Below are 11,601 nucleotides of genomic sequence, written 5' to 3'. Positions count from 1 at the left end.
TGTAGCCACATAGCATCCCACTATTAAAGAAGAAATATGTTGTGGTCCATCGGCATAATAATAAGTTTTTTTATAAAACTAACAATATTCATCATTAATAACTTTATTATTCTCTTAAATAAAATTTACGAAATTGCCTAATTAATGTGGCTAAAGTATATATGACAATTAATGATTTTGAATAATAAAAATTTGATAAAAAATAGTGTATCTTCTATCATATTTGTTTAATTTTAAACTATTAAATAAATTAAACAATCACAATAACCATATAATAAAAATTTAGATTTTTATGTATATGTTATATTTTAAATTTTTACAAACAACTATAAATTACTAAAACTGTTAAAAGTCTCACATTCAAATTTTATGATCCATGGTTTAACATTTTTTTATGACAAAATACAAATGATTACAAAATTATATAAGTAAAAAGTCTATTTAATTAATATTAGATTAATATATATATCGTTTTAAATTAAACTATAAACCATATAAAATACAATATTTAGTTTCAAAATTTACTTTGAACAATTTTTTGATAAAAGTTTTGAACGATCATTGACAACTTATTTTTTTTTAAATTATAAATTACTAAAAATATTAATCCCACAATGAAAATTTTGTTATCAGTAATTTAAATTTTTTTCTATAAAAGATACAAATGATCAAAAAAACTATATGAGTAGAAATCATCATTTAATAGACATTATTATTAAAAATATACTAAAATATATTATCTATGTTAGTATCATTTAAATTTAATAACATATCCTATCAAATAAAAAAAAATTGGATTAATAAAATTGATTTATATGTTCGCACCAATTTAATTATATATTTAATAGTTACTGACTTTTTAATTATTTAATATATATTTATTATTTCATAAAATATAAAAATATTTAATACATAAACTAATTTATATATATAATGTTGATCCCGCGCAAGACGCGGATCTTAACCTAGTAATATTATTATAAGTCAAGTAAACCATATATATATATATATATATTACGTACGTATGAGTGCTTGTAAACTAAGTAACTTGTTGAATGTTGATCATGGCAGTGCTTCTTCTTCTCACTCTCCTGTCTCTCTCCTCCCCAATCCTTTCCCTCTCAAAATGTATTAACAAATAGAATTCCTTATATTTCATATACATATTAATCTTATTTTATCTTAAAGTTGATCAATTCAATTAAATCTTATCTCTAATCTTTTTTTTTCATACTTATCATTAGATATAAACATCGACTGTGGAGCATCAGAATCCTACTTGGACTCCGACAAAGTAAAATTATGGGCCGGAGACAAAGGCTTCACCACCACCGGTAAGTCATTCGGGAATAGTCTAAAGAATCCGCTCAACACCCTCCGGTTCTTCCCCCTCAGGTAATAAAAATTGCTACAGCAACATTCCGGTGACAAAAAGCCGTAAAACACTCGTTAGAACATTGTTTTTCTACGGGAACTACGACGATCGTTCCTCGGCGCCCTCTTTCGACGTTGTTTACGACGGGAAACACCGTGAGACAGTTCAATTTACTAATACGCCGCAGCTCAATAATAGGGTGATTTTTATATCGGAGGTGATATATTCTCCTGCGAGTGAGGATATCAGCGTTTGCCTCATCCGTACGTCTAAGTCAGATGTTCCTTTTATATCTTCCATTGAAGTTTATGGTTTGGATGCTGACATGTACGACGGTATTGGACCTGACGAAGGTCTCCTCCGCAGAAAGCTAGTTCTGTATGGTTTCAAAAACATTAAACGGTACGAGTTAGCACACAATTACCATTTATATTTGACAATTCTATTTAAGTGCCTGAATTATAAATTAAATGGCGTTTTTTAACGAGAAAAAGACAAAAATAGCACTAAATCAAGTTTTTGTTCCCAAACTAGCATTCAAGGTCAAAAGTCACAAAAATAGCACTTAATGTTTTATCAAAAGTCACAAATTTATGGTTTAAAGTTAAAGGGTGGGGTTTAGGATTTAGGGTTTAGAGTTTAGGGTTTAGGGTTTAGAATTTAGGGTTTAGGGTTTAGGGTTTAAATTTAGGGTTTAGGGTTTAGAGTTTAGGGTTTAGGGTTTAGGGTTTAAGGTTTAGAGTTTATGGTTTAGGGTTTAGAGTTTAGGGTTTATGGTTTAGAGTTGAGAAATGAGGTTTTGAGGATAAGATTTCAAATTTTGAAAAATAAAAAAATTAAAATTTTCAAATGATAAAATGCTATTTTGGTCATTTTAGTTTTTGAGTGCTATTTTTGTGTATTTTGGTGGACTGTGTGAATTTACATCTTTCAGTATGAGTTTTTTATTAAAAAATATTCACACTTTGGTTGGTTTATTAGAACAATCCCTAATGGGAAGTTCTCTCGTAGAGTTTTTAAAATACACAACATATATGTATTTTGAGAACATAAAAAAAACTTTCCATTGGAAATGATTTCAGGGCATTTGCATCAATAAAATTTCTCAATAGAGTCCTTCCCATATTTTATATTAATATAATTTATTGTATATTTAAAATTTAAATAGAAATACAATACAATTACTTATAATGTGACACCTGTAGAATGAGTATCCCTGGCACAATTAAAAGTTTCTTTATTCGGAGATGATTTTTTCGTTTCTGTTCTCTCTAAGACTCTAACCATTTTCTAGTTTTTAATTAATAAAAACATTAGAACTAATGGGTTCTTGTACACTAGAATGAGTATCCCTAGCACAATAAAAGTCTCTTTGGCTGATTATTTTATCATGTTATTAGGTTCTTGTACACCAACCGAGTTAACTTTTGGTTTTGTTCTTTTTGTTGGTTTGTTTCAATTTATTTTAGCGACACATTCGGTAGGTTATGGTTCCCGTTAGAGCCCAACGAACCAGTGTTAAAAACCTCAGCCTCATCGATTGACATCACCGGGGTCCCCAATAAACCCCCCGCAAATGTTATGGCAAAGGCTTTGTCGCAAGACATCATAACACTCTCTACCAAAACCTTACCCTTAGCTGGCAGCCAGATTTACTTGGCTCTATACTTCTCAGAGCCCAAAAGTCTAGGTCGGACCATGAAACGGTCGTTCAACGTTTTTCTGGACGACAAGCAACTAAATTCAGTTCCCATCGTACCGGTTTTCGGGAAAGCTACAGAGTTCGTCACAAGAGACATCGTAGCCACTTCGAAGTCTCAGGTGTTTTTTCGATCTACCAGCGACTCGACGTTGCCTCCAATCGTCAATGCTATGGAGCTATATTCGATAAGTAAGGGTGTCGGTGGTGATTACGGAGGAGGAGGACAAAGCGGTGACGACCCTGATGATGATCGTAACAAAGGTTGTTTTTGTAATTAAAGATTTATTTATACACATATTGTTTTTTTTTACCTTACTGAATAGTCTATAATTTTTTAAAAAAATAACCAAAAACCTTAAACATGAACATCTTTTTTTTCAGTTTAAAAAAAAATAGAGAAAAAGACAAAAATAGCACTAAATCAAGTTTTTGTTCCCAAACTAGCACTTAAGGTCAAAAGTCACAAAAATAACACTTAATGTTTTATCAAAAGTCACAAACTTAGGGTTTAGAGTTAAAGGGTGGGGTTTAGGATTTAGGGTTTAGGGTTTAGAGTTTAGGGTTTAGGGTTTAGAATTTAGGGTTTAGGGTTTAGGATTTAGGGTTTAGGGTTTAAAGTTTAGAGTTTAGGGTTTAGGGTTTAGGGTTTAGAGTTGAGAAATGAGGTTTTGGGGATAAGATTTCAAATTTTGAAAAATAAAAAAATTAAAATTTTCAAAAGATAAACTTAGAAATGTGCTATTTTGGTCATTTTAGTTTTTGAGTGCTATTTTTGTGATAAAAACTTAGAAATGTGCTATTTTGGAGATTTGCCAAAAAAATATGTTCCGGTGTTTTATCAAATAAAAAAAAATGTTTTACCAAAAACAAAATCTTCGGACTGTTATAATTGTAAAATATATTGAGTGATGTTAATTAGGTGTAAATGTACCATTTGAAAGCTATCCTTTTTTATTTGTTATTAATTATGGTTATTATTTCAGGTCGCAACAAAAAAACGAAACCAAAACCAAACGAAGGTTTGCACTTGCAATTTGTATCCATTTCTGTTCTGTAGTTACTTTTAGCTAATTAATTTCTATAATTAATCAGATATACAAACTGAGTATTAATAATTTATATACGTATAATAATTTCCAGTTCTTATTCTATTAAAGTAATATATGATGATTATAAATGTAACCTAAACCATTGAGAAAACTACAAAAATAGCACTAAATCAAGTTTATGTTCCCAAACTAGCATTCAAGGTCAAAAGTCACAAAAATAACACTTAATGTTTTATCAAAAGTCACAAACTTAGGGTTTAGAGTTAAAGGATGGGGTTTAGGATTTAGGGTTTAGGGTTTAGAGTTTAGCGTTTAGGGTTTAGATTTTAGGGTTTAGGGTTTAGGGTTTAGGGTTTAGAGTTTAGGGTTTAGGGTTTAGGGTTTAGAGTTTAGGGTTTAGGGTTTAGAGTTTAGGGTTTAGGGTTTAGAGTTGAGAAATGAGGTTTTGGGGATAAGATTTCAAATTTTGAAAAATAAAAAAATTAAAATTTTCAAAGGATAAACTTAGAAAGGTGCTATTTTGGTCATTTTAGTTTTTGAGTGCTATTTTTATGATATAAACTTAGAAATGTGCTATTTTGGAGATTTGCCTTAAACCATTTGCTCCTTTGCTAGACGCTCGTTTAAAATTTGAGGCAGCGAAGCAAGCTGCAACAGCAACACATCAGGGGAAACCCAAGTCCAAGTTACCAGTCATTCTTGGCGCTTCGTTGGGCTCTGCCTTTGCATCTATCTCATCAGTGTTTGTGGCTATTTTCTGTAAGAGGAGTCAAAATGCTAAGTCCCAGTCCAACACGGAACCAGCCACGTCGACAGGTACCGCTAATATCCTGATGCAAATAATCTATATAAACACATTTTTAATCTCAACTCTTTGATTGATATTATATATTTTGGGATTGCCCTATGTTTTTAGGGTCTGCAGCAGAGGCAGGGGTAGAACCGCTGGTCGGAGAGCAATTGGCGAGCGACAGTAAGCCACCCAGGAAATGATAATACGGGTGTGGTTTGATTCAAATGTTGTTCATCTAAATGATCACCATCAGCTTGGAGCCGCCTAGACACCATTATTTGTTGATGCAAAAAGGGTTCTTAAGTCTTTTAAAAAAAAAAAAAAAAAAGGAGGTTCTTAGGTCAAAAATATAGTCAAATAAATGTAATCTATATATATAAAAAGATGTTGGTGACCCTCCTGTGATGACACGTCATCAATTCGTGCATTCTGGGAGTGACACGTGTCCCCTTCATTGAAACTCTGCGTTTCATTTATTCAAGTTTAAATTTCGTTTGGGCTTTTGATTGCACATGATTTTTTTTATAAAACTTGGTAAAGCCTATCCTGAATAAGAGAAACTCAGCATTATCAAAACGCTTCGTTTTCTATTTTATGGATTGAACCCTCATCGTTCTCAGCCGTAGCGATATCGGCTCTAGGGTTTCCATTCATCTTCTTCCTCTGGCCCATAGTTTCATCAGTTTCACATTCATATTCTTAAAGTCCTCTTTGATTCCATCATCCACGGTCTATATTTATTGTCTGCTTCGTTCTTTCAAGGCGGTGGAAATCTCACTATAAAAAGGTTAGCATCCCTATTCTCGACTCCATCCTACCAATCTATTCAAACTGATAAATCCATTTATTTTCTGGAAAATGGCTAGCTCACAAGTTTTCTTTTCCGATTTGAAGTCCGGTTGCTTCGTTTCTGGGAGGCGAGGAATGTTAAGCGCTGAACTCAGGTCTGTCGACATGCTCTTGCTTGATTGAAAGGTCAGTCTGTTCTTGAGATTCTGATAATAGTGATGTTATTTTTCCGGTGACCTTATGAATTTATGATCCGTTTATTGAGTCTGCTCTTAACCCTTACAAAGAGCCTCTTAATTAAATCCAGTCATAACATTAAAAGATCTGCAAGTATGGTTTATGTATTTCTCTTTAACCAGTATGAATATCTTCCCCCCTTGAAATTATGTCTCGGTCAGTGAAGTATATACAATTTGTTTACTGTTTATGAAGAATAGGGAAGATCCCTCAATTTTATGTTCCAGCGGATCAAACACTATGTGATATGAGCAAGCTTTACTCTATTTTCAGATGTGGTGAATCTTTTTTAGTAGAAGATTTACTCAGTTTCTGATTTAAATTATGTAGCTCAAAAAGTCATCTGCAACGTGGCTTCTAATATCCCAACGAGTCGTGGATTGAAACATGTCCATGGCTATGTCCGTGACCATTTGTGAGCTCTCACGTATGTTTTTTCTAATTTTTAAATGTGTTCAAATGAAGGCTTTTGTATATCATTGAGTTTTCTATGCTGAGTAAATAAGCTTTGGTTGTTCAAATTTGAGAACTCATTGAAATTTTAATTAATTATAAGAGAGATGAGTTTGATTAAGATTCTGACCATTATTTTTTTCTTCAGTGAAACAATAGATTCTCACCTTTTTCTGCTTGCAGGAATTGTTTCCAGAGATAGGATTTACTATGCAACAGTTTTGACTTGCAAGCACAGATCACTGGAGAAGAAGAAGAAAGAGGAGACTTGAGCACAGGACCGGGTCCGACGATTCGCTAATCCAAATACATATATCAAACCGACTTTATCAACAAAAAAAAAAGATTTTTTTGCAAAAAGAAAATCAATTTGACTTTCTTTCCTCTATTTGCAATCTCAAAAATCCACGAATTAACGGTCGACTGTTTATCAAACCGCAGTATAATAGTACACACAGTATTAATTGTACAATGTATAAATATTTAAATTTGTATGATTTTCCCATGATGCAAAAGCAGTCGTTTTGAACTCATTTCAAAATAAAAATAGGTGCAAAACACAATTGGGGTTTGTATTTTTGGTAAAATTAGAAATATAAAATGATTTTATCAAACTAACAATTTCTCTTTAGGGGAGGTTTTCGAAAGCACAGAAAAACGACAACAACTGCATTAATAAAACTAAGAACCGGGACGTTGTTCTCCCTCTTAAACAACAAACTACATGCCGTCTTCGATCAACCAAAACAAACTTTTTCTCTTGCTCTCGCACATTCTAGACACGTGTTTACTCGTCAATGGCGTCGTCGTCGTGTCACAGCTACTTTAGTGTCACTCCATTTCTCATCTCCGAGACGAACTTCTCTTCTCGTGAATCGACGATCCTTCTCCGTCTCTGCGACTATGGCTTCACATTCTAAGAAGGTACGAAGATCGATATCTTCATATCCTTTAATCGATCCTGTACTTTTCTCTTGATGATTGCTTTTGTTTCGTGCTCTAGGTTTTGATTCCCGTTGCGCACGGTACGGAGCCGTTCGAAGCGGTGGTGATGATCGATGTGCTGCGGCGAGGCGGCGCGGATGTAACGGTGGCCTCCGTGGAGAATCAGGTTGGCGTCGATGCGTGCCATGGGATCAAGATGGTGGCGGATACTCTTCTCTCTGATATCACCGACTCCGTTTTCGACCTTATCATGCTCCCTGTACGTCTCTGATTCTCTGGATCCATCTTGTGAACACGTTGTTATTGCGCTATTAAGGATTTGATTGAAGCTAATCGTTGGATTAGTAGTTGTAGTGATAGATCATAGCTTCCAGATTTTGATTCTGATAGACTTGAGAATTTGATAGCTAATTTACTTTTTTTTTTTTTTTTTTGATATTTTGTTTGGTGGAAGGGAGGACTACCTGGGGGAGAGACTCTTAAGAACTGTAAAGCTCTGGAGAATATGGTCAAGAAACAAGACGCAGATGGACGGCTTAACGCTGCTATCTGTTGTGCCCCGGCGTTGGCGCTTGGTACTTGGGGTCTGCTAGAGGGTAAAAAGGTATGTCTGCGCCTCTGCGGTGATCCGTATGGAAGAACTTTTCTTTGTTTGTTTGAAGTTTTGACTTTTTTGTTCCTCGTAGGCGACATGTTACCCAGTTTTTATGGAGAAGCTAGGAGCAACATGTGCAACAGCTGTTGAGTCGAGAGTGGAGATAGATGGGAGGATAGTGACCAGTAGAGGGCCTGGAACTACTATGGAGTTCTCTGTCGCCCTTGTGGAGCAATTGTTTGGGAAAGAGAAAGCTGCTGAAGTCTCTGCTCCATTGGTATGTCTTCTTCTATCAAACCGCACTTCAAATCCACATATTGGGAAACATAGTCATTGGCAAAGAAGGGTACTGTTAGTTTATGTAGCTGTTTATAATTTGATGCTCTGTAATGACATGTTACTAATGTTAGAGCTGCAACTTGATATAAGGGAGTAACCTTTTTTCTACCTCATTATTAATGTGATTGCCTTGAATCTGAGGTCTGTAAAACGCTAAAATTTCCAGCATTTGTTCCCATTGGCTGGTTTTGAGAGACTACATATAATTGAAAGCTATAGGATACGTGAACTTCATATTTCCACAAGCAAAAAAACGATTCTTTGGTAGCATATTCGTTGTTCCGTGGTATCCCCTTACACTCTCTTCTTCCCTTTTGACATCAGGTGATGCGTCCCAACCCTGGTGATGAGTACACTATTACTGAGCTTAACCAAATAAAGTGGTCGTATGAGAATACCCCACAGGTAACTTATTATCGCCGCCTATCCACTTTCTTGGCACCCGTTACATTTTCAAGAGTTCTATTTTGATGGTTAATTTGAGTTGTAATGTGAGATAATTTGGTAGCTTCTGCTACTTCAGGTGGTTATATGATGAGTATATAAACGAAAAAAGTTGACTGGCAAAACAGCGCACACTTTTGCTTATGTATATGTTTTGTTTTAACATTCTTCTGTTCACTGAGAGTCATTGGTTTCCTTTTTCAGATTCTTGTGCCCATTGCAGATGGCTCTGAGGAAATGGAAGCTGTTGCAATCATTGATGTTCTGAGACGGGCAAAAGCAAATGTTGTCGTTGCTGCGCTTGGTAACAGTTTGGAAGTGGTAGCATCTCGTAAAGTCAAGCTAGTGGCAGATGTGCTTCTCAATGAGGCTGAAAAGAATTCATACGATCTGATTGTGTTGCCTGTGAGTGCTAACTTCTTCAAACGACAAAGGAATATATGATGTCAAGTAGTTGAATTAAACCAACATGATGAACTTCTTTTAATTCACAGGGTGGTCTCGGTGGTGCTGAAGCATTTGCAAGTTCGGAGAAGCTAGTGAATATGTTAAAGAAGCAGGCGGAATCAAACAAACCATATGGAGCTGTTTGTGCATCTCCTGCTCTGGTCTTCGAGCCACACGGTTTACTCAAGGTACAAACAAAGCCAGAGAGAAAGAAACATTGTTAGCTAATAGTAGAGCCTCAGATGCATAGGATCATTACCTTCATAGCAACTGTATGGATGTTTGTATAGGGTAAGAAGGCGACAGCTTATCCACCAATGTGCAACAAATTGTCGGACCAGAGTCACATCGAGCATAGAGTATTGGTGGACGGTAATCTCATAACGAGCAGGGGCCCTGGAACATCGTTGGAGTGTGCACTCGCAATCGTGGAGAAGTTTTATGGTCGCGAGAAAGGACTTCAGCTCTCAAAGGCAACTCTTGTGTAAACTCAGCCAAGTGAGTATCTAAGGTTAGAGTGACTTTAATAAGAAAAAGGCTTTAGTATGAAGCTATCGATGCGTGGACCTTTATTGTAATGTGCTTTGCGCTGAGTGATGCTTAATCATGTCTTATAAATAAAAAGAGGAGGCTACTCTGTTTTTATCAGAAGTTTCTTTTGCTTCAGTGTTCTGTCAGTTGTCACTCTAGTTTGTGTAAGAAACTGAGAATTAGTTTAATGAAATCTGCATGAGTTAAAGTAGCACACGTTTTGTTAATAATTGGTCTATTAATTATATCTTTTAAGTCTTCAGTATATAGTGGAACAAGAAGTAAAGGGGCAGCAGCTCTATAAACTATTTTCTAATCGAAGTCCATTGATTTCATGGCAAAAAGACCAACCCTTGACAAAATATCATTTCCTCGTAGGCTTTTAGCTGCTTGGATCTGATCAGCAAGAGAGATTTCTCCTCTTGTTCTCTCTTTCTTTATCAGTTCCAAGTCCAGATTCTCCAGCTTGGCTGCAACTGAAACTATACTATCCTTTACAATAGCGACTTTAGCAAGACTTGTTTTCTTCTTGTGAATCTGACAAGACATTTATGCAAAAACCAAAGAATCATTAAGTTAGTTTCTTGTTCTGTCTGAAGTGTCCAAGGAATAGTTTTTTTTTTCTTTACCTTTGTGAGTCTATTCTTCAGTTTAGAACGTGAGGTAGCGATTGCATTCTCCTTGTTCTGCTTTGGTTTTCTAGTCTTTACTCCTCTTTCGTCTCTCTCTTGGCGTTCTTTCTTCCTTTCTACAACTCTCCTCATCTTCTCTGTCTTGGCTTCTTCTGTTCTCATCTTGGTCTGTTCCCTTGTTCTTGCTTTCTCTTCAGACAACTGAAGCTGCTCAGATGAAATCTCTTGTTTTGATTTTTTGTAGCTGTCCCAATCGAGTTCGACGTCACCACTTCCTCCTTTCCTTGCAGCTTCTGCAATGTTCTCTGACCACAGTGAAATGAACTTCTCCTTTACTCGCTTTGATCTTGATCTTTCAGCCCAAACTTGTTTAACTGAAGCTCTTATCTTCTCCTTGGTTTCATCGCTGCAAGAGACAAACTTAGCCTACACTTACTGCATGTAAAACAAATGAAGCTACTACCTGTGTGGTTGTTGATGCTCAGACATCTTGTCCCGAACCTGAAAAGATGGCAAAGAGTTCAACTTTGCCATATGGGTTTTGTCATCTTAACGAGTAGAAACAGATTTGAATGAGTCTTACTTGACATCACCTTGGGATTTCTCAAAGCTTCAATAGTTCTCTCCTTAATTCGTCTTCGAGTGTCTGTTTAAGAGGGTTGATGATCAAACTCACTTCACAAAGCGGAGGAGAAAATAAGATTAAGACTTTCTCTAGTCTCTACCTTCAGTGTGTCTCCTTCCTTTGTTCCATGGTATCTTTCCTTTATTTGCTAATCCAATCTTCCTTCTCCTTTCCTCCTCCTTCATCTTCCTATCAGCTTCAATATCTTTTGGCTTGTCTTGATTCTCAAACACATTGTACAATGACCGTACAGTAGCAGCAGGTTTCAACTTCAATTGTCTGAAAGAATTTGATGTTCTAAAGATGATGGGTTTTTTGAGATGTAACGACACTCCGGCATGGAGATGAAGCGGGGAAGAAAGTGAAAACATTTATTTACGAAATTTCTCCGCTCAGTTATAAACTTCTCCGGCTAGACCCCATTGATGAACAAGTGTGTGTGAGAGAGACGGCAGGAGAAACAGATAAGGTAGATCGGGGAAGCGATGATGGGTCACTAATGGGCCTATTCACTTTCATTCATCCCTTAAAATTGCAATTTTGTGTTTGGTTGGGTCTTATTAAGTCGGCTAAACCGCCCAAATTAGGTAGATTGAAGGCACTTAACCGGGCCTTTAATGGGCTTAATTTATTTAATTCATACCA

At 35.7% G+C, this 11,601-nt stretch overlaps 2 protein-coding genes and 1 pseudogene across 3 annotated transcripts; 2 read left to right on the top strand and 1 right to left on the bottom strand.

Moving 5' to 3' along the window:
• The first annotated feature begins 1,000 nt into the window (after positions 1-1,000).
• LOC106451466 (uncharacterized protein At1g24485-like) lies at positions 1,001-5,425 on the top strand. The gene is made up of 7 exons (XM_048760487.1): positions 1,001-1,128; positions 1,245-1,334; positions 1,396-1,777; positions 2,845-3,338; positions 4,061-4,096; positions 4,742-4,942; positions 5,043-5,425. The coding sequence occupies exons 1-7, from the start codon at positions 1,056-1,058 to the stop codon at positions 5,117-5,119; spliced, it is 1,353 nt and encodes a 450-aa protein (XP_048616444.1). The 5' UTR covers positions 1,001-1,055; the 3' UTR covers positions 5,120-5,425.
• Positions 5,426-7,180: 1,755 nt separating this feature from the next.
• On the top strand, positions 7,181-9,910 carry LOC106451464 (annotated as a pseudogene). Its single transcript, XR_001289585.3, has 8 exons — positions 7,181-7,322; positions 7,402-7,602; positions 7,798-7,947; positions 8,030-8,215; positions 8,602-8,682; positions 8,926-9,126; positions 9,216-9,356; positions 9,459-9,910. The product of XR_001289585.3 is annotated as a protein DJ-1 homolog B-like (transcript).
• Positions 9,911-9,917: 7 nt separating this feature from the next.
• LOC106451465 (ERC protein 2) lies at positions 9,918-11,423 on the bottom strand. Its single transcript, XM_013893396.3, has 5 exons — positions 11,057-11,423; positions 10,925-10,977; positions 10,795-10,832; positions 10,329-10,737; positions 9,918-10,236 (listed from the first exon to the last, which is right to left on the bottom strand). The coding sequence occupies exons 1-5, from the start codon at positions 11,325-11,327 to the stop codon at positions 10,012-10,014; spliced, it is 996 nt and encodes a 331-aa protein (XP_013748850.3). The 5' UTR covers positions 11,328-11,423; the 3' UTR covers positions 9,918-10,011.
• Positions 11,424-11,601: the final 178 nt, after the last annotated feature.

This window comes from Brassica napus, chromosome C6 (assembly GCF_020379485.1).
Source record: "Brassica napus cultivar Da-Ae chromosome C6, Da-Ae, whole genome shotgun sequence".
Lineage (NCBI taxonomy): Eukaryota > Viridiplantae > Streptophyta > Magnoliopsida > Brassicales > Brassicaceae > Brassica > Brassica napus.
Note: the sequence above shows the minus strand (reverse complement) of the source record. Positions and strands in the feature narration are given on the sequence as shown.

Coding starts and splice junctions, on each gene's coding strand:
- LOC106451466 (XM_048760487.1), top strand. CDS start 1,056: ATGTTGATCATGGCAGTGCTTCTTCTTCTCACTCTCCTGTCTCTCTCC. Junction 1,129..1,244: donor AATCCTTTCCCTCTCAAAAT/GTATTAACAAAT, acceptor ACTTATCATTAG/ATATAAACATCGACTGTGGA. Junction 1,778..2,844: donor GGTTTCAAAAACATTAAACG/GTACGAGTTAGC, acceptor AATTTATTTTAG/CGACACATTCGGTAGGTTAT.
- LOC106451465 (XM_013893396.3), bottom strand. CDS start 11,327: ATGTTTTCACTTTCTTCCCCGCTTCATCTCCATGCCGGAGTGTCGTTA. Junction 10,833..10,924: donor AAGCTTTGAGAAATCCCAAG/GTGATGTCAAGT, acceptor CCATCTTTTCAG/GTTCGGGACAAGATGTCTGA. Junction 10,738..10,794: donor GAGCATCAACAACCACACAG/GTAGTAGCTTCA, acceptor TGTCTCTTGCAG/CGATGAAACCAAGGAGAAGA.